Source organism: Podarcis erhardii (genome assembly GCF_964252035.2).
Source record: "Podarcis erhardii genome assembly, chromosome: 9".
NCBI classification, from domain to species: domain Eukaryota; kingdom Metazoa; phylum Chordata; class Lepidosauria; order Squamata; family Lacertidae; genus Podarcis; species Podarcis erhardii.
In genome coordinates this window covers 59,374,809-59,400,795 of record NC_138512.1, presented here as the reverse complement: position 1 = coordinate 59,400,795, position 25,987 = coordinate 59,374,809, and the positions used below count along the sequence as shown (strand labels likewise).

The window sequence follows — 25,987 nt, the reverse complement described above, 5'->3', positions numbered from 1 at the left end:
CCAATTAAAGCTAATGGTGATTTTTGCTGCAGTAAGAAGGCAAATGATGATTTCTGAACTGTCTGACGGAATCATTGATGTCACACAGCAAAATAATACTGTTAATGGTGCAATGGCAAATTAAAGCCTGTCATTTCCTCCATGTGTGCTCAAGAACTAAATCCCATTTTAAAAAAAACATCCAGGCTTGTTCAATATGTTCCACTGGGCAAAAATAAATCTTTCCAAACATACCGCTTGCATGTGCAACACCACAGTACTGACTGAGTTTATGACCATTCTAACACACATTTGCACCTAATATATAGTGAAACTTTACCTACTACATGAGAGAATGAATCAGATAGACCCTCAAGATTCCCTGGAATAAAAGAGATCACCAGGAAATTTGACTATCTGTATGGGCTCAGTACTGACATAATAGAATGTTAATGCTAGCTCAACTAAAACATTGCACAGGCTACATTTAGTAGAGCAAAGCCATACCCTCCAGCATCAAGGTGATCCAAATCAGGACACTCGTTTCTTTGTTCCAGTGTTCTTGCATGAGCCAGCTGACTTGCACCAGAGCACTGGACCAAAAATCACAGACATTCTGTGATCCAATCAGAAGCTGGGATGGCTTCTGTAATTCTAGAATGTCCCGCTTAAATTGGGACAGTTGAGCAATATGCAATACCTATTGAGATGTAATGGGAAACCATGGTTTCCCAGTATGTGAACAAGCTAAGGCAAGTCTTAGGGTTGTATGTTCTCTAGATCCATCCTCTTTTGCACCCATGATAAGATGTAAAGGTTTTGCTTCCTCTGAAACAACCACAACCACAGTTGCTTATGACATGAAATCAGGGGACCGTGGTTTAAATGAAAGTTAAAACAGCCAGGATCAAACTGGTTTCAAGTACAGTGGTACCTCGGGTTACGAACTTAATTCGTTCTGAAGGTCCGTTCTTAACCCGAAACCGTTCTTAACCTGAGGCGCGCTTTCGCTAATGGGACCTCCTGCTGCCGGCACGCCACCGGTGCGTGATTTCCTTTCTCATCCTGGAGCAAACTTCTGAACCCGAGGTACTACTTCCAGGTTAGTGGAGTTTGTAACCTGAAGCATTTGTAACCTGAAGCGTTTGTAACCCAAGGCACCGCTGTACTTAACCTTTTCCGAAAGGATTGTTTAAATTAACCACAGTTTCCAAAGTTTGAATATCGCGAGGAAACAATAGTTTCAAACACAAGCTGATGCTTCTATTATCTCAGTGTCTCTGGGCCTAGTTCAAGTAGCAGGAACCCACAATTTCCAATTTCATCTGAACTGCATAATGCCAAGGCATTTTTTTAAAAAATAATATTAATAATAATTTGGGCTCCTTTACAGCCATCAAGAATTATCTCACAGCTTGTACAGACACCCTTCTGACCATGTTGACAGCTCATTTGTCTCTTATACTAAATGCATGTCTAGCTTCCATTAATTCTCTGAATCACTTAACACAAACATTGGAATGGCATAACCGATGTGATACAAGATACCTGCTCTTCTACTCAGCAAGCCAAAAATAAAGGCAGAAATCCAAACAAAGTAACTCAGCCAGCTGTTTCCCTTAGCAGCGTAAATTCCTCCTCGTCACATTAAACAGAATTTGTTGACAGAGCAATGCACATCGATCCAGAAGGCTCTATGATGAGCTCTGCATGTGCAATGGAAATGATGAGTCCCTCTGTTCTGACATCACCTCATGTGATGCTACGCTCTCTGACGCAAAGCAAACTGCTGCTGTCAGTTCCATCTGCCACCTATTTCTTACAGGCAACAAAGGTAGGCTTAGGCCAAAAGATACAACCTTAACAGCTGAATAGAATACAGTGGTACCTCGGGTTAAGTACTTAATTCATTCCGGAGGTCCGTTCTTAACCTGAAACTGTGCTTAACCTGAAGCGCCACTTTAGCTAATGGGCCTCCTGCTGCTGCTATCGTGCTGCCGGAGCACAATTTCTCTTCTTATCCTGAAGCAAAGTACTTAACCAGAGGTACTATTTCTGGGTTAGCGGAGTCTGTAACCTGAAGCGTATGTAACCCGAGGTACCACTGTATTAATTTTTGGGGTGGTAAAAAGACAGCAACATGCTTTTGGGATTTCCGGCTGCAGAAATAAGAGAGAGACTTAGAATAGCTCCATTGCTCTGCGCCCACAGAAACATACAACGGGGTGGTACACTTAGATTACCCTAATGAGAAATCCTCAACCAACTTATTGTAGAGGTTTTTTCTTAATATGATAAAGTCAGAGGAAATACAATTTCCACCACAGCAGTAAAATTAACATTAGCATCATTAGAGGGGATGCTATAAAGTACCCTTTTTATTGTTCTTTTTCTCTCTCACAACTGTACATCTTTATTTATTATTTCCATTTTCCCTTGAATTATTTGAAACTCCACTTTTCTCATCAGCAGCCTCTTGGAGTGTGTGCATGCCTTCTAAGAGACACTTTACAGGACCTGGGTTCAAAACTACAATGGAGTGGTAATTTCCCCCAAATAGTGTGTGGTACCTCCAGACCACATTTCCGGCAGGGATGTGAAAGGAACTAGTAGACCATTAAACGAAACAGACAAATACAACTAGGACTTATTTTGGGGAAATGTGCTGGTATATGATCACGATACCTGCAAAGCACTGACCTCCAGAAAATAGGAACATACTTCTTTGTTACATATGTCACTCAAAAGTCCAATGTTAATGATCCCATGTAATAGTAATAACAATTTTGTTCAATCAGATTGTAAACAAGACAACTGCAGTTTAGAAATAAGCACTATATTAACCCTGTTTTTACAATTATGCTTCAAGAACACTTAAACACATTTGGGTGAAGTACATAATCAGAGAATATACTGGCTAGTAATCAGGAAATGCTTGCTTTCCTAGAGCTGATATATTAATGCTTTCCATGGACTGCTTGCCAGCTAAAGACTGGTGCAGGTGGCATTTTGCCCTGGAGACCAAACACAGCTGCTCTGGGATTTTCCCAAGTTCTTGCAGCCAACTGTCCAAGGCACCAAAGCCACTCTTCAAGCTGGATCATTGCATGCGGCTGGGACAGTCAGCTGCCACCTTATTGCAGACAGAAAGAATGAAGCAGACACTGTGCTAGGATTAAATAAGCCGTAGCTTTTATTCACTCATTAACATAACTTGCAACTTGCATGCAGGCAAGCAATGAGATTAAATTCATTCTATGATCAAGAAAGTTGGTTTGGCTGTTCAAGAACACTTGCGCCCCTTCTCGCTCTTCCCTTCCAGTGTGGCCCAGTTCAATTCTGAGCTGCTTCCTTCTGGACAAATCTGCCCTCTCTGTAAAAAGCAACATGGTGTTTCCCAAACAGCTGCCACTCAAGACACTGCTGCCAAGAATCCCACCCTGGTGTGGCCCCCAAAAGGATAACAGAATCTCTTGACTACTGATTCTAGACCTTCCTCCACGATTCATCTCTTGAGAAGCTCCACTGAACAGTCAGCCAAACTGATATAATTCCTTGCCCTCCGCCCCCTGCAATGGCATCCTAGGGAAGACCAAAAACACACCTGGCCACAGTCAATTAGGTACTGCAAACATATTGCTGCAAACATTCAATAATGTGACCTGGTCAATGTGCTCATCATCAAGGAAGGGTACATGGGAGGCTAAGGTGCTACCTCAGGGGTCAGCAAACTTTTTCAGCAGGGGGCCGGTCCACTGTCCCTCAGACCTTGTGGGGGGCCAGACTATATTTTTTTGGGGGGGGAATGAACAAATTCCTATGCCCCACAAATAACCCAGAGATGCATTTTAAATAAAAGGACACATTCAACTCATGTAAAAACATGCTGATTCCCGGACCGTCCGCGGGACGGAGTTTGCCTACCCATGTGCTACTTGAACAACTCCCAACTGCACTGTTGAGGGTGGGAAATGCTCTTTAACATCCCTGTTGTCTTATTTCTCACCCTTTGGTCTCACGTTGGCAAGGAAACCCTAGCCATCATGATAATGTCCCTGTTCTCCCCTAATGCCAAGCCCCATTGGGGCTGCTGCTTCCTCACTGCTGTCACAGTCACATCCTATACCACGATCTGCACTACAGAGGCAACTCTAGCAAAACTCTTCCCCTTACAGAGGGACTAAATACAGTGTCTCCTAATCAGATACTCTTAAGTTTTGTTTTCTTTCTTATCAAAGTTATCTTGCATTATTGCATTTATAAAAGAATTGGGCAAATTCATTTTGTGCATTAAACTTTGGAGCAGACATTTTAATTTGTTGATTTTTACAATCACAGCATACACACTTGCACATACAGCGCTGACATTCCAGAAAACACTCTTCCACTCCTATCATAGAAGTGCTCAGTGGGGGCTTCCAAGTAATAAGGAGTTAGAAGAACTGAAGTTTCTACTTACTTATTCGAGTATGTCTTGTGTGATGAGGTTATTGCCTCATGGCCGGATGCCACTTTTGAGTTAATTAAATGTTACTTTGGCATGTGTCCCACATTGAGGGGATTCCAAAGAGTGAATATTAACCTGAGATAGAAACTAAGATTGAAAGTGCCAACCTTTGCCTGCAAACGCAAAGCAGTCTGCTGACAGGGCTGAAATTCCTTGAGCCAAGCTGAAGTAGAATATCTAGTGCTTGGTCAGCAAGTGAGACACACTTTTCCAGCTCAGCGTAATGAGTAAAAAGGCTATGACCATCCATATCTCACATTTACAACTTGTGTTTTGCCTCAAAGACTAAATAAAAAAATGAAGTCATGTGGACTTTTACAAAGCTGCTATAAAATAGTGGTAAGACTTTGAACAACAAAGCAGGAGGTCTTGGATTCTATTTCTCTCTCATGAGGTAGCCTTAGGCAAGCCACCTTCAGCACCCCCCGCCACCCCACCCCAATTAAGTACTTTGCAGTGTCCTATCTTAGGGGATACTTCCCACTACTGCAAGAATCCCTCATATGTTTCAGAAAATTATAGGCTACCCTGTGGGTTCCATTCTCAGTTGGCAGTGCACTGTTAAACCTCACTGCTTGTTTGCATATTACTCTTATTATTAAATTCCCACTACACTTTCTGGAAACAGCTGAAGACATCTTTGTTCCGACAAGCTTTCCTAGCTGGGTGAATAGATCTCTGACATGTTTTTCTCCAGTTATTTCATTTCAATTCATTTGCCATTATTTTCTGAGCTGTTTTTAACTGTGTTGATTATATTGCGTATATTGCATATATTACACACAAACACAATGTAATGGATGTAGCAGTGCTCTCATCCCTCAATTTTAGTGTATTTAATGCAGTCCCATCTGGGGCCAGAATCTGTCCTGCTAATTCCTTGCTATTTCAGGGGAATCAAGACCCGCTGGCCATGTTACAGAGGTGGAATAGTTGTGAAGAAGAGATTAGGCAACACCTGCCAGTGCTATCCTAGGATTTGCAAAGTATTAACCAGCTGCTAATTCCTAAAAGAACTCATCTGCAATTTTAAAAAATGAGAAGCAAAATGACCTGAGTAAAGGCACAGAAAACAGAGTTGACTTCTGGCAAGACTTTATGTGTGTCTGTGTGCCTGTGTGTGCATATGTATGCATGTGTGTGTGTGTGTGCACTTGCACGCAATTCACTTTTCAGAGTGCTCATCTAGACCAATCAACAAAAGGTTTACCCTGCTATTTCGGATAAGGATTACCGTAGTTGCAGCTAAGTGTCATTTCTGAACAGAGATTCTGAACTTTAGACATTGCCCCTCTGGCTTGGTAAAATCATATTAACAACATTTAGCATGCATACTTATGGTATGACAAGGTTAAGATCAATAAGGCCTTTAAGAACCATATTGTCAGGAAAGCAGTATTTAATGTCTGGACAAAATACAAAGACTTATTGGAAAATAAAACTCCAAGGTGGCTTTCACCTCTGGAAGCTAAGGCTCGAAAAAGACCCAATATGGAGGCCAAATGGCCAAAATATTGGGAAATACTAGAAAAAGATGGAGACAATTGGAAATTGCAGAGTTTGGATAAATTAAAGGATAAAGTGCGAGACTGGTTACACTACGCTCAGATTAAAGAAGTCTTTAAAAATGATAAAAAGTTAGGGTTCCAGGTGGAGAAATCGAAATTGGAAACTGTTAGAACCAAAGATTAAGGTACTTTCAAGAATGTATAACTTGCTGTTAAAATGGAATACACAAGACGAAATGGTTAAATCAGCTATGATAAAGTGGGCACAGGACATTGGGTATAATATTATGTTTGAGGACTGGGAAAGGTTGTGGACCACTGGGATGAACTTCACTGCATGTAATGCTTTGAAGGAAAATGTAATGAAAATGATATATAGATGGTACATGACCCCAGTTAAACTTGCTAAGATATACCATTTGTCTGATAATAAATGTTGGAAATGTAAAGAAAATGAGGGAACATTCTTTCACCTCTGGTGGACTTGCCCTAGGGTGAAGGCCTTCTGGGAAATGATATATAATGAGCTGAAAAAGGTATTTAAGTATACCTTCACCAAGAAACCAGAGGCCTTCCTTCTGGGCATTGTCGGCCAGAAGGTGTTAAAGAAGGACCGAACATTTTTCATGTATGCAACAACGGCAGCAAGGATACTCATCGCTAAAAATTGGAAGACTCAAGAATTACCCACACTGGAAGAGTGGCAGATGCAACTGATGGACTATATGGAACTAGCCGAGATGACTGGCAGAATCCGAGACCTGGGAGAGGAGAGAGTCGAAGAAGACTGGAAGAAATTCAAGATTTATTTTAAAAAATACTGTAATTTGGTTGAATGCTAATAAAGGATGCTAGATCATAAATAATTGTGCACCACTAAATTAGTGAGAATTAAGATGATAAGTAAATTTGAGGAAAAATTATAAACCTTTTGGAGAATTTATAGATTATACTTAAATGAATCTGACATAAGAGTGTAAATAAGATGATAAATTGCTGGCAAGAATTGGCAATGATGCAAATGGGAGCGGGAGGCGGGAGGAAGTCCAAAGATGTTATGAAAAGATGTTATGATATATGTTATACTGTTTTTTATTTTTGCATTTAAGTTTGAAAAACCCAAATAAAATATTATTAAAAAAAAAATCATATTAACAACATTTATTTACTTTCAATTTGTTGGTGAGGCTTGGGTGTTGTTTGTTTGTTTACTATAATGAGAGAGAGAGAGAGAGAGAGAGATTTGAATCTTTTCTTGGCTTTGAGATGGTTTTAAACAGATGTTACTAGAAAACATCAGCATTTGGCAGAATCTCTGATACCAAAGCAGCCCGCGTCAGAAGCAGGCTTACTGAAATCTGGGACACAAGTGCTCTGTTTTGCTAGGACTCCAGATCAAGATGTGGGGACACTGAGGAAGTATGAAATCTAGGATTCTCAAAGTGGACTGGCTTATTTAGGAACAACAAACAATTAATTATTAGAGGAGAGTGCCTGTCTCTCCAGTACTTCTTTCATTGGCAAAACAGCAGTATTTGTATCACCCACTTTCTCAATTAGTACAACACACATCACCAAGATGCCTTCCTGCTTATGTTTAGATGTCTAGCTTGAGGCCTCTCCCTTAGTTTCATGGGACTCTGTTGCTTCACTTTCCCGTTGTTCCAGTTGGTACCATACCTGGATGAAATGAAGCTCAGACAGCCAAGTCATCTCAGTTTCATCTCTTGAATCCCTGCATGGGCCCAAGAATTACATGCAAAATTTTCATCTCCACCTTGGATACCATGCTCAAAGGCTTAGTGATGGCTGCTTAGAATAAAACAGCAAAAGCCACACATCAATCATGATGTGCCAAAGAAAAAAACTGCAGAGAAGCACGGTGGCAACATTTGACATTGTGCCTATTCAGCATATCTCTGCACAGCACACACTTTCTACTACCCACCCTCCAACCTTCTTTTCCTTTTCCTTGAAAGTGAAACAGATTTCTTGCCCTTTGGGCATTGCTGAAATGGGCGTGAATAAAAAATTTTGAGTAGGGTTCAGTGTCCTGAATAGCACCATATTCCTATCCCAAGGGGGGAAATTGCCAAAAGCTGTTGCTCCCTCAGTCTGTTTCACTCCACATCCCATCAGCCCCAGCCAGCATGACCAATGCAAAGGGATGGTGGGAGTTGTGGTCCAACAACATCCGGAAGACCACTGGTTCCCCATCCTTGTTCTATGAATTTCTCACACTCCATTTACTTCTGTTCCTCATTATTGCCATTAAAGCCCAGCTCCAAAAGTGTTTAAATAAACTGAAAGTATAAAAATGTTTATGAAAAAATAAAATTACACAAATGACAGTGGAGCAAATCTACTTAATTTGCATAGCATACTGTGGTTTTCCATATCTGATAACACACAAGCCTATATACACTGTGGAAGATATTCTTAAAATGGAGGCAATGTCCTATTTAGAGGATAAAAAAATAAAATGGCACTAAGAAGCAGCTAGACTCAATTACATAAGTTGCTGAATGTTTCTGTCACACACACACACACATGGTCACAAGCTCCTTCACTTTAGTCACATTATATTTATTCATTTCAACAATTTGTATACCACTTCATCATGCTCCTCTCACTCAGTAATATCCAGGAGACCCAATACAATTCATATATTTATATCACACAATGTTATACAGATAGGCTGATCTATTGGAGCCTATTGGAGTGTTGAAGAGGCTGTCCTTTATTAATTGAGAAGGAGCAAATATGTGTTTTCAAACCAATGAAGTATAAATCTACTTTCCCCCCTCAGGACATTAGCTCAGAGTTCAGATTGCTTTGTCTCCTCACCAACAACATTTGAACATCTGATATTAACATTTCAATTCATTTGGCAGTCATATTGGCTTTTGTACAACTCATTTGTGAAACTTCTTTATTACAGCAGCTATTGATCACTTGCAAAATCCCTGCCAATATTGCAATAGCAGCCAGTTGCAATCTGCTCGCTTTGATACTGGCAACTGGATGAAATTGAGCAGAGGAAAATATAAGCTGAACATCAGGAAACATTTAGAAACCAAGGTCTATTAGCCACTGCAATAATTTCCCAAGGGAGCCCCAGAAGATTCAATGAAGTAATTTAAAACTAGAATGCACAGAGAAGGAGGGAGGGAAACCAACACAACACAAATCCTGCACTGAGAGAAGAAGGGTTTGTACATGCTCAGTTTATATAAAAAATGTAAAGCAGTTTCTGAAGGTCTCTTTGAGCTTCTGGCTTAACTTGATATACACAGACGGCATGCAGGTGTTAAAAACTGTTCTTGAAAGAGTCTCTCACCCCCAATCAAGCTTCCTCCACTATAGCTCCTTACAAGATTTTTGTTAAATTTAGTATTTCCTAAGAAGCGAGTCTTGCTAATTTCAGCAGAACTTGGTTCCAAGTGCCTGCACTAAAGGGCTTCACCAGGGGGCCACTTTGCCCACAAAAACATGGACAATGCCAAGCTGGCTGCACCAATGCAATGTACACCCACTTCTGCATTGTCTCATTGCTAAAAGCTGGTCTACTGGCACATTGGCACAGAACCAGAAACCATCACCATATTCAAATTTGATCCACAGCAGACCTACAAAACTGTAATACAGGAGCATTGGCAGTGGGGAAATGGACAGAGATGGCTAAGAGGATACTGGATAACATTGCTTTCTTATGGACCATCCCAACCCACTCTATGGACAATGGGGAGAAGCAATATCAGCACAATCCTAAACGCTGACTATACACAGGTAAGCAGTTAGGTTGGAGCATGAAACTGAGAGGCACAACAGAACAGCCCTGCAACTGAATCAGTAGAAGTTCCTAACATACAACAGGTTTTACTGCCACTTTTAGCAGGGTATCAGTCACTTTTAAAAGGAAAACAAAGGAATCAACTGTGAAGAGCATAAGAAGAGCACTGATGGAGACTAATGACCCATCTAGCTGGGTATGTTGATTCCTACAGTGACCCACCAGATGCCTATGGGAAGTTGAGAGGCAGGGTTTGAAGGCAACATCCTTTCCCATGGTTTCTTCTATCAGCTGGTGTTCAAAGGAAGTATGCTACATATGAAGGGTCAATATAGCCATCCTAGGTAAGGGTAGATTATTTATTTAGGAATTAGTGAGGATTTCCCCCTCCTCCTCTTCTTCATTGTTTTATGCATATCTCATTACAGTCTCAGAAATGATCTGTCTACAGGAAAATATAGACTCCAGAGCCATGATTTAAAAACTAAAAGGGCACCACCCACCAGGAAATTCACCCCATAAATCCCACTGGAATGAATGGGAGCTACACTCTGCAACTTTTACAAAACTGCTTCATTTCAACGGGGTTTCTGCAGAAGAACTATCTGCTGAACTGTGCTCTCTGAAAGGCATGCAGTGGACAAAGCAAATGCATTTCCATTCAGATACACAACCAAAAGAAGAAGACAATTAAGATAGAAAGATCAAGGCACAAATTGTTTCATGCAAATTAATGACTGGGTGGGAAAGTTTTCTCTGCCTAGGGCAAAATCGGGTTCTTTAACCAAGCACAATTCATTAATTCCCTTGGCAACGTTTTGTTGTGATTGTTTCTTCCTTTTCCCTCATTTGTTATTTCTTTTAACATTTTTCTCTTTTTTTGTTATTAAATGTCTTCTTTCATGACAATCATCATTTTCCTTTTTCCATGGAAACAAATCACCAAAGCTGCAACCCAAATGCCTCCTCCCTCTCCTCCTCTTAAGCTAGACTGTGCATGGTTTTGTGGGCTCAGGCAGCCAGCCACCTCTGGGTCACTCCATCAGCACAGACCTCTTCTTCTGCCCACAGAATGGGTGGATGAGTGGAAGGCCACTCTCTCAAGCTGGCCCTGGCCTAATCTGCCTCCCACCCACCACCACCTGCCTGCCCCTCCCGCCCTTTCTGGTGCTGCTGCCTGTTTGAGCTACCAAGCTGGGGATGCACTCATGGCTCCATACATCTTCAGAGACAGCAGCTGTTTGGATTGATGTTTAAGTGTGTGTGCTGGCCTGCTGGATTTGGGGAATGGCATTACTATGCACAGGTTCAGTTGTGAATGGAAAACTTGCTGGGGCAAGGACCAACATTTGCAGCTTCTGTTTACTTTGTAAAACATTGTGTGCATTGATGAAAATAATATCATTTGCTTAGTGGACATCCTTATTTGGCAGATACAGGTGACCTTTGTCCACATAAACCATCAAGAAGATGTTTACTTATACATAAATACACGCAGCCACATGCACTCAAGACACACACACACACACCAATCATCTGGTTCTCAAAAGTCATGCAGAACACCTTGTTGCCCAGCAAGATGAACACAATTTTCACCACAATGAACAATGACCCCACCATCATGTATTTCAGTTTACCAGGTGCTCAATAATCCCTCCCGCACCATTTCTGCAGTCCCAGTAAAAGAGCGCATAGGTAAAGGCAAAGGGACCCCTGACCATTAGGTCCAGTCACGGACGACTCTGGGGTTGCAGTGCTCATCTTACTTTATTGGCTGAGGGAGTGCTTTCGAACTGCTAGGTTGGCAGGAGCAGGGACCGAGCAACGGGAGCTCACCCCGTCGTGGGGATTCGAACCGCCGACCTTCTGATCGGCAAGTCCTAGGCTCTGTGGTTTAACCCACAGCGCCACCACAAAAGAGCGCATAGAAAAGGTTTAATATTCCACTCTACATGGATGGTGGGTTGTGATCGGTACACTAGGTTACAGATGGTGCAGGCCAGAGGAAGTGAGGACATGTGATAGTACAGGAAGCAGTGGAGAGGGAAGATATCAAAGTTGCAGAGGAATGCATTTCAAGTCACAACACTGCCCTCCTTCATGGACAAGTTTTTTGTTTTGTTTTTTTATTTTTACCCCAAAGAACTGCTTAAGCAGTCTTGTGCACTATTGTCAGAAAAAAGATTGTGAAGGCTATTTTAAGCTGACATTTTTATTCTCCCAAGCATTTGGACAGCACAAATGGTTTGGCTTTGAGTCCTTGTTTCTGGTGTTCATGCACATGCTGGAAGAGGATAGATATTTTACATTCTTAAGTGAATCTTTGGATGAAAACTTTTAGTATAGCTGTACCTGTTTTGTTCAAACAGATGTTCTATTTATATTGCATTTCTGTATTTTATGGTCTTGTAACTTGCTCTGGAGCTCATTTGGGGTTTGTGAAGTGATATATAAATTTAATTAACTAAAATAACTAAGGAGCACCTTTGAAGAAACTGGTTATGTTGCCCCATAGAAGAGCAGTTCTGTGACTTGGCATAGGGCCCTAATGAAACAATTCCTGTGCACTTTCCTACCTAGAGAGCAAATGTCTTTCTGTCCCACTCAAGGCTAGTCTAACATAAAGAATAGAAATATACAATGGACTGAACTACCCCTATTCCAATACAACAGGGATCAGAATCCTTTTTAATGTCCTTTGTGTTATGTACAATAAATGTTTTATGATCACATTGCATCAGAATTCCTGTTACTTTGCCACTGTTATTTGTACCTACCAGTAACTGGGGCATCTATATCCAGCAAGTTTTTTTCCTGGCGGAGAATTGAAGCACCCTCTGTTATTATTCTCAAAGCAACACTCTCTTCCAGCCTTCCTTCCTTCATAAGGTGTGCCTTTAGGATATCCACACGGGGCTTTCCATCATTGTCAAACACTTCCTTTGCTGTGAGCCGATGGCTTGGAGGAAATGGGACAGCTGCAAGAACAAAGACAGATGGATTCAATACACCAAGCAAATCCATTAGCCCCAATAAAAACAAAGTTTTTTTAACTACTGGTAACCAATTTGGTTTTCATAAACTTTCTGTATTTATTAGACTGTCAGGCAATAAGACTGTTTCCTCTTATAGTCAGTAGGCTTCTTGAGCACTTATGTACACTTTGTAATCCCTAGCAATTTAACTTTAGTTTTAAATCCTAACTAAATCCCTTAAGAATAATATTTTGTTACTTATACCCCTCCCACTTGACTGGGTTGCCCCAGCCACTCTGGCTGGCTGCTCTCATCCCACCCTGCTCTCACCCTGAAAAGACAACGATGGCTAGCTCATGCATCTTAGCAAAGGATCAGGAAAGACAGAAGGTGCATCCTTTGTGAAGGTTCAAAACCTTAATCAAAAACTACTCAAGTCCAAGATAGGTAACTTTGGCTATTATAGACTTTCTTCTTTCCCCTGGCAATGCTTGGCTCTACCAAAGATTATTTCTGCAACCACACAAAATGCAACCAAGGTGGTAAGTCACAGACCCTACAGGACGTAAGGCAACGCTAGCAAAACATCAGTAAGTGCAAACACACCACTCTTGAGAAGACTTGTAAACTATATAAACAATTATAGACCTGCAAGGGGAAGAGAAAACTGATGGGAGGCATGAGAGCTAATAAGGGCTATCATGCAGAAGATGGAGCCAACTTGTTTGCTGTTGATCCACAGAGCTGGGCTGGAGCCCTTGGATGGAAATAACAGGGAAACAGATTTTGCTTTAACACTAGGAGAAGCTCCCTAAGCAGTAATGTCTGGTCTACTGTCTTAGGAGGTGGTGGGTGGTGCACCCTCTCTGAATGTATTTACATAGAGGCTGGATGGACAACCATCTCTCAGGAATGCTGTGTTTGCATCCTGCACTGTAGATCCTACACTGAGCAGAGCTGGGCCCTACCAATGCTATAATTCTATGAGAATGACAATTCTGATGTTCTGGGCACTGACTCCAACATTAAAGATGTTCTGCCATCAAGGGTTTAGTGCAAAGCCTCCCATTGTCACACAGCAGTGATAGGCTTTGCAGAACTCATGTGATACTGCTGCTTTCACTTTCTTGCTCCCAGCGGAAAAGCAAGAGAGGTGATGCTCTCAGTTTCAAGGATCAAGATGTAGCATTATCCCAGCTTAACCCCCTTTCCCAAGCAGCTAAATTGGAGTGGCATTAGAGGCTGCCTGCCTTGCCAGCTGCAGGGTAATTATACTCATCCAAGCTGCCGCTACTGTGGTTGGGTCAGATTAAAGAAAAGTGAATGAAAAGCTCTGGGGAGGATTCAGAACTAGTCTATCTACAATACGTATAGGCCAGCCTCACCAAGTGGAGTGCATCCCTAAATATATATTTGTAATTTCCAGAGCTATGTGGCAACAGCACTTGAAGCTTCTGCATCTTAAAGAACCATTTCAGGTGGCACTTTCCCCTATCCCATATGGGTGTAAAGAATGCAAGGAGGGAGCCAGAAACTCCTTGAAATTGTTGGCTCCTGTTTATTGAGCATTTGTGCTGATTTGTTTGTACTGAGCTTATGCAGAGGTGCATCGTCTTTACTGTACATAATTTAGTGTGCCTGCCTTTTTGGGATTTCTAGCTCGCTGCACTCAATGCCCTCTCTGACTTACAGAGGAATATTACCTCCAGCACATCCTTCTCTGTCCTTTCTATAACCATATCCTACTGGTTCTTTCTACGCCACCAGGTTTCTGTTTTGCTCACTGTATCTGTAACTGCTATGCCCTCAAAGACCAAGCACTCCACTTCACCCATCTTGGCTCGGAAGCTTCCAGCATTACTGTAGAAAAACCTGTACGCAGTCTCACTCTTTACTTGTGTTTTGACATGTAGCCTTTGGGCCTCTCTGAATTGCTATCTTGCTCCCCACACTCACAATGCCTAGTTCTACGCAATCCAAATTTTCATCCATTTTAAGCTCCTGTCAGCTTTCCTGCCCACAATCAGTTTCAAAGCTGCTCTGCCATCTTATTTTTATTTTAAGTGCCAAAAGGTCTGGTTCATCCCTGTTCAAGTGAAGCCAACCCCTTTCTGCATAGGTCTAGCTTGCCCTAAAATATTTCCCCAGCGTCAAACAAATCTAAACCCCTCCTCCGAACACAATCATCTCACCATGCTATGGATCAGACCATGACACCAAACTGCCTCCTTGGTGAGCAGTGGAACAGGAAAGGAAGGCAGACCACTTGACTTAACAGGACAGAAGTGAGTTTTTACTTCTCCTCCATCAAGCTGAGAAGGAGGTGGCTTAGCTGCCTGCATTCGGACTTGCTTCAGAATTCAGCACTGGTTGTCCCCCCCCCCCCCGCCAAACAGTCACTGACCAAGAATCACCAGGCAGCAACACGCTGCAGAAACAGTTAATATTTTTGTTTAGTGCTGCCTGTGTCAGCATCACTGCTGATGTTCTCAGCATAGCTATGGGAATAAGGTTCTTAATTAAACACCCTCTGCGGTGCCAGCAGAGGGGAACACACCACAATTATTGGCACACACCGCATGTACTGTTGTTTTCTCCTTTCACTTCCTAACATTATAACAAGACAACCTGACTTCCAGTTAAGCTTATGCTACACACAAGTTCAATTCTTTTCCTACATACATGTATGTACACATACATGGTCCAATGCAGATACACAGCCTGACCTGACGACTCAAGTACGAACAACCATGCTGAATATTAAATTCTACGAATGACTATGCATAAAGCAGCATGATTCTACATGAGGCACATAGAGGCCCCATCCGCACTGAGACTCGGGCCTCATCTGCACTCTACATTTAAAGCAGCATTGTATCAGCTGTGGCTTCTCACAAAGAATCCTGTGAACTGCAGTTTGTTATGCGTGCTGAGAGTTGTTAGGAGCCCTCACAGAGCTACGATTCCCCAAGTTCTAGGTGAAGAGGGACTTGACAGTTAAATTACTCTGGGAATTGGAGCTCTGGGATAGGAACAGGGTCTCCACAACTGTCAGCACCCTTAACAATCTACAGTTCCCAGGATTCTTCGGGGGGAGGCCGTGACTGTTTAAAGAGGTATGCTGCTGCTTTAAATGTATAGTGCAGATGAGGCCTGATTCTCAGCTCCTTTCTACCTTTTCCAGTCATCACTGGTCTTTCCTCCTCCTTCTTCACTGTTGTTTATAATGGCTGGTTCTGCCTTTGTCTTGGCTATCACTCTGTTTAGTGATAATCACAGGATATTGGACCTGGGATGGGAATCAGCATGTATAGGAGGAGTGCTGGACCACACACGCTACAACATAACACAAGAACAAAACGGGGGAGAAAGGGTGGGCGCACCCCACTGTTTAGCTAATGCCATCCTCAAGGATTGGAGGGATAAGACTGAGCTGGCTGGCATATTTGATTGATGCTTCTAGTGAGATTAAATGCAAAGAAGGAATCATTTTAGCAGGGATGGACGTCTGACATCTGTTCAAAGCTTTCTGCAACTGTCGACCAATTTACAATATGCAGGGAAACTACAAGTAAAGGAACTAAAACTTCTGCAAGGTACCCTATCAACTCCAACAGCTACTTCTATTTATATTTTTATTTGTAAGCTGCCTTGGCATTGATTTATAAAACAGGAAGACTACCACCTCTCATCCCACTATTTCAGTCAGAACTGTTGTTTTGTTTTCGGAAGACGAAGGTTATTTATAGTTGTCACCATTTTAAATTTTTTTTTTAGAGCAGACCAGTAATTATACTTCATTATCATTTAATCATATGTCTGGAGAGGAAAAACCGCAGGCTTCAAATGGAATAACCACAATATTATTTTGTTTGTGACATTATGCCATATACATTTTAACATGTTTATTATAATAATTTTTACTATTGTGCAAATTTATAGGCCGCTTCCTGGCATAAAGCCGTCAAAGTGATGAAAACAGAAAAAAATGGAATAAAACATGAAATTCTAAAAAGAATAAAACCATCCATACAAATTCTGAAAAACGGTGAAACAATTTCACCCGATATAAAATTGATCTTCCGCAGTTGATAGGGTTAAAGCTTCCTAAACAAAAATGTAAACATCATCATGTTAGGTGCCTGTCTGATTTTGGCTGCTCATTTATTCCAGAAGGCTGGAGTTGCAATTCTAAAAGCTTGGTTTCTAGTACAGGCTAAGCACACCTATTGTACTCTCAGCACAGCCCCGCAGGATCCAGTAGGAAAGGCAGCACCTGAGATATTCTGGTCCCAAGTTGTTTCTTCAAGGCTTTAATTGCTAGAAGCAGGGCACTGAAATGTGCCCTGTAGCATACTGGCAACCAGTGCAGCTCCTGCTGCACAGGTGTTATATGGTGTCAATGGGGGTACCCAGACAACATTGTACAGTGGTACCTCGGGTTAAGAACTTAATTCGTTCTGGAGGTCCGTTCTTAACCTGAAACTGTTCTTAACCTGAAGCACTTTAGCTAATGGGGCCTCCCGCTGCCGCCGCACCGCTGCTGCACGATTGTTGTTGATTTTTTTAAAAAGAAAACTGAGTTTGAAAACATAGTACAGTAGTGTTGCTCCAAAACTGAAAGCACTAAACAAACTGCTAACATATGAGGCTAGCCAATTAAAAATATTTTCCAGCTGCAAATGATTAACAAATTTATTACCACAAAGGTGGTTGTTGTTGTTTTAAAAGGCAAAGCTATGAGTGGCTGAACACTTGCTTCCTATTAACCTGGTTGCTAATAGAATCAGTACATATGCATGATGCACCACACATTGCATTAGCAAAAAAGCTCATTAAAATAATAAAACCAAATGGCATTAAAATGCAATTCATGCCATTACCAAGAGAGGGCAGTATTAATTCCTTCACTATGCAGAGTTTAGTCACCTGGAATAACTATTCTTCCAGGTGGAAACTCTCAAAACGGGAAAAATATGGAGAACACAACTTCCTGCAGAGCAAGCCTGCTAGCTTGCTTCAGAAAACACAACAAAGAATCCCGGGACACTTTGAAGACTAACAATGTATTGCAGCATAAGCTTTCATTTTATCAGAAGAACGAGATGTTATCCTTAGCTAGAAGGCATGCGGGTATAAAGCAAAAAAGAAAAAGAAAAAAAGGGGGGTCCAAATGGCAATGAAATAAAAAAACCAAAAACACTATCTGATAATCCTTGGCAAATATTAAAATAAAGAGATCACTCATGACAGCTGTAACTGATAACAGAGCCATCAAGGTTTTGCTACGCTGATTATTTTAGAGAACTTGCAAACACAAATTTTTAAAAATGCTTAATGTGTAAAGCTACTGTAAAATGGCCATTTATCAGAACACTGAATGGAGGAGCAGGAAAATGAACCAAGCTGGCATGTGAAGTGGTTCTTAGCAGTGTTTGACTTATGGGTAAATGCATACCCCTCAGTGGCAGAACAGCTGCTTTGCTTGCAGAAGGTCCCAGATTCAACTTCTGGCATCTCCTTGTGGGGTTGGGAGAGAATTCTGTCTGAAATCCTAGAGAACCACTGACAGATAATGCGGGCAGTACTAATCTATCTGGGTGAAGGTCTGACTCAGCATCAAATGGCTTCCTATGTTCCTAACTTTTATAAGAAGAAGAAGAGTTTGGATTTGATATCCCGCTTTATCACTACCAGAAGGAGTCTCAAAGCGACTAACAATCTCCTTTCCCTTCCTCCCCCACAACGAACACTCTGTGAGGTGAGTGGGGCTGAGAGACTTCAAAGAAGTGAGACTAGCCCATGGTCACCCAGCAGCTGCATGTGGAGGAGCAGAGACGCGAACCTGGTTCCCCAGATTATGAGACTACTGCTCTTAACTAGTACACTACACTGGCTCTCGTGTGGGACAGCAAACCACCTTCTGAAAGCCTCTGCAGTGAAGAAAATCCCAGTTAGGGGAAGTTTTAGTATTCCATATTACAAAAATTACTTTTGACTTCTTTTTGTAAATATGCAGCAGCCCTAGGGTAAAAAAAGAAAAACAGCTCATTGGGCTGTTTAAATATTATTTCACTATTGCACAGCACCTGAACTAGAGAAAAGGTCTAATCATTTCTACTCAACCTGCATGTGGCATCTCCCTTAGGGATCAGAACAAAGAGGAACTCCTGGGGATTGCCTTTTAACTCTGTAGATTCTGCCCCTTGGGCTTCTGGTTCCCCAGATAATATTGCAACAAGTTGAAAACAGAGACATTTTTTCACCTCATCCTTCTTGTAAGAAACACAACCAAGTGCCACCATGTGCTCCTCACTTGAATTTCCCAGTAGCTAGCCAAAGACAACAAACAGAATTTACAATAACAGCTGAGATTAGTTGGATGTCCAGAAGAGAGTGAAAGGCAAGTGTCATTTTCTTCTTCTTCAGATTGTTTAAGCTTAATTAAGTTTGTTCATGCCAAAGAAGCCAGCCTCCCATGAGCAGGTTGTACAGATTCAACAAAGCATATTAGTATTTGTGACTCGGGGTGCCTGTCCATACGTCATCTCTTGAGCCCTGAGTGCCCCAACAGCAGTTTAATAAAGTCAGCAGAAATGAAGCTGAACAAATACTTCCTTCTGTGCATGTTTGCTAAAAGAGAAACACAGCAAGTCTTTCAAGCAAAGTGAGCAACTCAACAAACATTTTTTATTGGCCTGTTGGCCATTTGTAACCTAAAAAGAACTAGCCAATCAAGCTTTGCAATGCTTGCTCACTTTTTCCTGAAAGCAGCAAATACGTACCGTGGCTATTAAAAAGGTAAAGGGACCCCTGACCATTAGGTCCAGTCGTGACCGACTCTGGGGTTGCGGCACTCACCTCACTTTATTGGCCAAGGGAGCCGGTGTACAGCTTCCGGGTCATGTGGCCAGCATGACTAAGCCGCTTCTGGCGAACCAGAGCAGCGCACAGAAACACCATTTACCTTCCTGCCAGAGCGGTACCTATTTATCTACTTGCACTTTGACGTGCTTTCGAACTGCTAGGTTGGCAGAAGAAGGGACCGAGCAACGGGAGCTCACCCCGTTGCGTGGTTTCGAACCGCCGACCTTCTGATCGGCAAGTCTTAGGCTCTGTGGTTTAACCCACAGTGCCACTCGCGTCCCTTACCGTGGCTATTAGGTAGTGGCTATTTTCAAAAGGACAATGGTTGTTCTGCTTCCCCCAGACATAATAAGCTTAGGTAGAAGCAGAATGCTTCTGTTTCCTTAATCAGGGCTTGCTACTAACCAGGATTTGAACCTGGGTTGGGACCCCTTGTTAGCATTAACCTTGAGTCCTTTTCAAGAGTCCCAGCTTCTCCATCACATAAACTGGTGTTCCCAGGATGTGTGAAGGCACCAGACTCTACTCCACCATTTGCATGCCTGCAACCGAGAAGTGCATGCACATGTGCACACTGTAGATGTGCAAACAAACACATGTGCAGTAGGAGCATCCCACTCCCTGCCTCAAGTCAGAAGACTTGAAAAAGGCTTTGGTTTGGTTAAGAACTTTTTGTAGGAGGGCAGAGAATCACATGCTACAGTGGTCTGCACCAGCTCAATGACTCAAGCTGAACAGGACAGGACTACCAGAGGCACGCATGATTTTGTTTTGGTTTTTTCCTGCCCCGCAGGACCCCTGATGCACCTGAGAAGATTTAAAGAGCTATTCTAGTTACATCTTGGTTCATCTCCAACAGACAATGCAGGCAAATGTTTAAAGATGTTTATATTTCTCAGTGTTAATGCAGCCAAGAGCTTGGCAATTCTGATTATGTCTACTCGTGTCCTACTGAATCCAATGGGGCTTATTCCTAGGTAACCAGGGTTAGGATTACAGCTTTATTCTTAGAATCAAAGAATTGTAGAGCTGGAAGGCACCCCGAGGGTCATCTAGTCCAACACCCTGCAATGTAGGAACCACAGCATTCGGTCCCTCATCCCATCTGAAACTATACTGGACCCTGCTTAGCTTTGAAAATGTGCTGGCAGTTTCACTGCTGCACCACCAGGATGATAAAAAGCAACTTTTTTCCCATACAAGAGGCTGAACCTGGGCCACCTGCATGAAAACCAGGAATCCTAACTGATAGCACAATTCCCCCAAAAATTCTCCATTACAAAATGATGTCTACTAAACCATTTGGCATTTTATAACCTTTTGAAATTTTATACCCTTAACAAATAATAATAATCATAATAATAATCTCATGCCTACAAATGTCTTGGGCATTTAGTTCAAATATAATAATACTGAAGTAGCCAATTGTCTTATTTTCCAGACTAATTCTTTTGAGATGCACATGGAGAAAAGCAGTGTACAGAAGGCAAAGCAGTGGGTTTTTTAAAATATAAAAATGCCATACCTGCTGCCAACTAGGCATAATTAAAACATGATTTTTTTTTCACCTGCTCAAAAGAGAAAGATGAAGGCATATTTGCAGAGAACAATTGCTGTGAAGTAACAGCTATTTTAGACTTATTTTGCAGAGTTGCTTGTTACAGGTGACATACAGTATGTAGAAAGTGAGTCATTACAGTCCATGGTTGCTAAGAAACGGCATAGTCACAGCCCACTTATAGTAGAGAAGTCTGCCAAACAAAGTGCTACACTAGAGAATTGCCCAAAGATGCATAGATGGAATACCTGTCTTCTTGTGGCTACACTGAATGCAGTCTGATGATACTATACAATTAAACAAATGAATAAACAAAATCTTTATTTGACATGAAGTTTCAAAAACAAGACCAATGGAACCCAAAACTTGTGGAAGTTTTCCATTGGTTTTCTAGCACCATGCTCAGGCCGAAGGGAAAAACCCACCTGCACAGTTGTATATAGGCAGGTAACATGCACAGGAATGTGCATACTGTTCTAAGGAATGGAAATAAAATTATGGCCAACACAACAAGCACACACTTGACTCTGAAGATCCTTCTGACCACCATACTTGGCTGACATACTTGTTGCAAAAGGACTGAACCCAAGTCCCCAGCATCTCTGGATGTAGCTGGGAAAGGCTCCCGATCTTAAACCTTGCCAGTCCATGTGAACAGGATTAAAGTAGATAGGCCAGTGGTCTAACTCAGTATTAAGGCACTCTCCTATATTCCTGCCATACACAAGACTAAAGTTCCTTGAAGTGCAAGCGTCTCATCCAGACCAACAAAGTGAGTATAAGAATTATTAAAGGGGGCGGGGGACGGTTACGCTAATAAATTATGGAACAAGACCTTCCACAAGCTGCAATTGGTATTAATAAAAAGTGTGGCCTTCCCCAAACAGGTAGCCTACTAGTGCTTTGTACTGCAACATTAATCAGCCCCTGAAAGCACAGCCGGTGGCCAGAGGTAGTGGGAGTTGTAGATCAACAACATCTGGAACGCACCAGATTGGCCTGCCAAAGACTGATCTAGTCACTCAGTTCTTTACTAAGGCCTGTACCTAAAGCTCTGGTGGTTATTTTAATGCATGCTTTCTTCTTACACCAAGTGTAAATAAATTGATATAAGTGTGTGTGTGTGTGTGTGTGTGTGTGTGTGAGAGAGAGAGAGAGAGAGAGAGAGTTTACATGCACATGTGCATAAAGAAATGATAGCTTGGGTCCAAAGAAGAGCAAACAGAATCCTGCTTAGGAAATGTAAAATTCCCTGCAGTCTCCTGTGATTCCCCCAGTGCTGATTCACAGAGTCAGGGGACCCACCTGAATGTTCTTCAGTGTGGAACAGAAGCTGAAATCAGGGACCCCCTTTAGTGCACAGAAACGTCTTTCTGCTCGTGCTAGGACACCACTGGAGCCAAGCGAATGTAGATTACGTAGCCTTACATGCACACATTATCTCCTGTTTTTCATATCAATTGTTTTGACTACGGTTATTAATAACATTTTTAAAAACCCAGGGAAACAGCCAGGCTCAACCAAAATCCCTTTAAGTGTAGACTAGCACATGCAGGATTACATCTGGAAAAGCTGATTACAACTTCCTGACCTCCATCAGTGGAATTTGCTTTTGAACTTAGTGTCCCACCCAAGTTTGTTCCATAAGCTTCCAAGCAGTGTGTTGACAGATTTTGCTTTTATTAGATATTGAACAAAGAACAACTACACTCCATTGAAAAGCCATTATAGGAACAATTAATTCAGCAGAAAGCATCGCTGGAAACACTGAACAACAGATCCCTCCCCAAAAGTACCATGCTGTAATGGAAAATGCCACTGTTCTGTTAAGGTTTAGGTGAATATACAAGTACTGAATAGAAGAACATAGGAGCCTCCAGAATGAAGCCAATAGCCCATCTAGCACAACATCATCTAGCCAACCATAGATAGATGGGAAGCCTGCAAGCAGGACCTGAGCACAACGGCACTCTCCCCATTTATGATTCCCAGCAATTGATATTCAGGGACATACTGCTTTCAATCTTCTCCTGCATGAGATGACAGACTCTGGTGGATTGAGAGAATGAGACCAATAGTGGGTCCAATGGTAAAGAATGAGGTCACTGCAAGTGTTGTAGAGGGAAATGAGGGGCAGATGGGGCTCGTCAATCTGGGAAGGTAGCCCATCTATGAGAAGAAGCACTCTGATCCTAAACTTTGTAGCTATACTCATTTGTGAGAAAGGTAAACCCAGAGGAAAAATCCATACCTGCTGTCTTGTGGGGCATCTTCAGAAGAAGAAAAGGCTAAGGAGAACAGTGGTACCTCGGGTTAAGAACTTAATTCATTCTGGAGGTCTGTTCTTAACTTGAAACTGTTCTTAACCTGAGGTGCCACGTTAGCTAATGGGGCCTCCCACTGCCACCAGAGCACGATTTCTGTTCTTATCCTGAGGTAAAGTTCTTAACCTGGGTTACTATTTCTGGGTTAGCGGAGTCTGTAACCTGAAGCGTCTGTAACCTGAGGTACCACTGTAAACCCTAAACAAATCCAGAATGGAGTCCCTAATACTGTTGGATGGCACCTTGTACGCTTCCTTCCGTCAACTCCTGCAGCCAAACTGGTGCCAAATGTATTGCTCTGCTTTCCTTTGGACCACATCAGTGAAGCCGAGGAGGGGCGGGTCTTGTCATCTGGGCAGCCCAGGACTTCCATACCCATTGCCAAGGCTTGCTCCCTGGGGAGGTCACTTCGGTGCTGGTAAAGTTTGACTTCACCCCCGGAGGCACACTCCATTGTCTCTTGAGAGACACAGATGCCAAGTCCCTTCAAAAGTGAAGGTAGAGCATGGTCATCCTGGCCAATAGCCAATGATAGCCTTATCCTCCCATAAACTTGTCAAATCTTCTTTTAAAGTCACCCTGGAAAAGACCCTGATGTTGGGAAAGGTGGAGGGCACAAGGAGAAGGGGATGACAGAGGACAAGATGGTTGGACAGTGTTCTCGAAGCTATCAACATCAGTTTGACCAAGCTGCGGGAGGCAGTGGAAGACAGGAGTGCCTGGCGTGATCTGGTCCATGGGGTCATGAAAAGTCGGAAACAACTAAACAACAGCAGCAACAACAACATTGCTCTAGGCTCCTTTTGAAGGAAGAGAAGTATATGAACTCTAAAATTAAATAAAAGATTTCCTAGGGTTTTCCCTTTGGGGTCATTTAATAACATCCTGGGGATCTCCTTCAAGGGGTCTGCCTCAGGGCAGAGAATATTTGTCTCCTTATTAAATCCTGGCTGCACTTGAAGAGGTTCACACAGCAGGGTTTTGTCCCACCCTCCCACTCCCTTTAAGACTCTGGAAAGCTTTCCTATAAAAGCTCGTGTCCTAAGTAGGAGTTATTGCAGGATTTGATAACAAAATTGCTCTCCCACGAGAAATTGTCCTCTTCAGCAACAATCCATATTTAAATACCGCACATCTTCCAGAACAGCACACCAACCTCTTTGGTTAAGCTGGGAAAGAAATTCCCTTGCTTTCTCCTACTCACTGGCATGCCAGAAGAAGAAGGGGTGGGGGTGGGGGTAGAATCAAAGCTTCATCCCACAGAGCCATATGTACTGGACTCTGCAACTTCAAATGAATTTCTTTCAACCTCTTCGAGAAAAAATAGCCTAAAGCACTTTGAACCGTCCCCAAAACAATACTCCTTAACAGCACTGAAGCCCAGCTCTTTTGTGATTTGCCAAATGCAGGGGGGTGCCCCCCTTTCTTTTCTTTTCCTTTTTGGTACAGAATAACCACAGTGCTGTGACATTCAAGCCGTGTTACAATCGTTACCTGTAGCTTAATACAAGTGTTCTATGCACATTTACTTTGTATTTGAAAAGAAACAGTTTCCTGGCTCCTGATGTTTCAGGCACCATGGTGGCTCCATTTAAAAGCTAAATGTTTGACATTTTACAGCTCAGAAAAGGTTTGGGAAAATGTAAGCTAATTACACAGGTCCAACTGTACCTAGTTAAACTCCCACTGAGCGTTCCAGGAGTGTGTGGGCAGTTCTGTGTAGGTAGGAGTAAAGTTGTTGCTGATTTCACCACGGCACAGCACGAGCTATGCAACCTTCTTATGACTTAGCTGTTCAACCATTTTATTTGAATATCTCAATCAGCAATGAGGAAACAACTTGGAAAGACAACAGAATAATGGTTCCAGGCTACAAAAGAATACAAAACTCCTACCCCTGTACAGCATCTTTACAAAATAAATGAAAGAAGCACATTTTTGCCTCTGAGTCACGTTTCATAGCTACGTGAACACAGCAACTTGCTTTGCAATTTCCTCCATGGGTCTTATTTCCTTACTCTATTATTCTTGTGATCACCTCCTCTCAGATACAAGGCAACCAAGGTCTTCGGGTTGCTATGCTGATTAAGTGACTTTAGCTTCCATTCTTGTTTTCCATGCACAAGGACTATCTGTAGATTCATTTCTCAGCACACAGTGTGTGTCTCATCACCAAGCCCATGGGTCGGCAAACTAAGGGCCGCGGGCTGGATCAGGCCCAATTGCCTTCTGAATCCGGCCCGCGGATGGTCCGGGGATCGCTGCGTGGATAGCCAATGGGCACTTTCCTTCCCTCTCCCTTACACGGCGGCGGCGGTGCCTCCTCCCTCCCTCCTCCTGCCTTCTCCCCGCTCTGCCTAGAGGAGGAAGGGGGCTGGGCTTTGTTGATGCCAGCAGCAGCAGTGCTCGAGTGGCCACCATTTTAAGCAGCTCCCTTTCGCGCGCCACTCGTCGTCCCTCCATCGCCGCTGCCAGC

The 25,987-nt window shown here is 42.4% G+C and overlaps 1 protein-coding gene and 1 long non-coding RNA gene across 5 annotated transcripts in view; both read right to left on the bottom strand.

Annotated features, from left to right (window-relative positions):
- Positions 1 to 25,987, bottom strand: part of PPP3CA (protein phosphatase 3 catalytic subunit alpha) — a 192,898-nt gene that overhangs the window by 91,977 nt on the left and 74,934 nt on the right. For all 4 annotated transcript variants that reach the window (XM_081876969.1, XM_081876971.1, XM_081876970.1 and 1 more), the window contains exon 2: positions 12,565 to 12,765. In XM_081876969.1, the coding sequence (XP_081733095.1) occupies positions 12,565 to 12,765 (201 nt within the window). The remainder of the gene's footprint in view (positions 1 to 12,564; positions 12,766 to 25,987) is intronic.
- LOC309349775 lies at positions 3,150 to 7,945 on the bottom strand. The gene is made up of 2 exons (XR_014160181.1): positions 7,675 to 7,945; positions 3,150 to 3,352 (listed from the first exon to the last, which is right to left on the bottom strand). It is a non-coding gene; the product is annotated as an uncharacterized lncRNA (long non-coding RNA).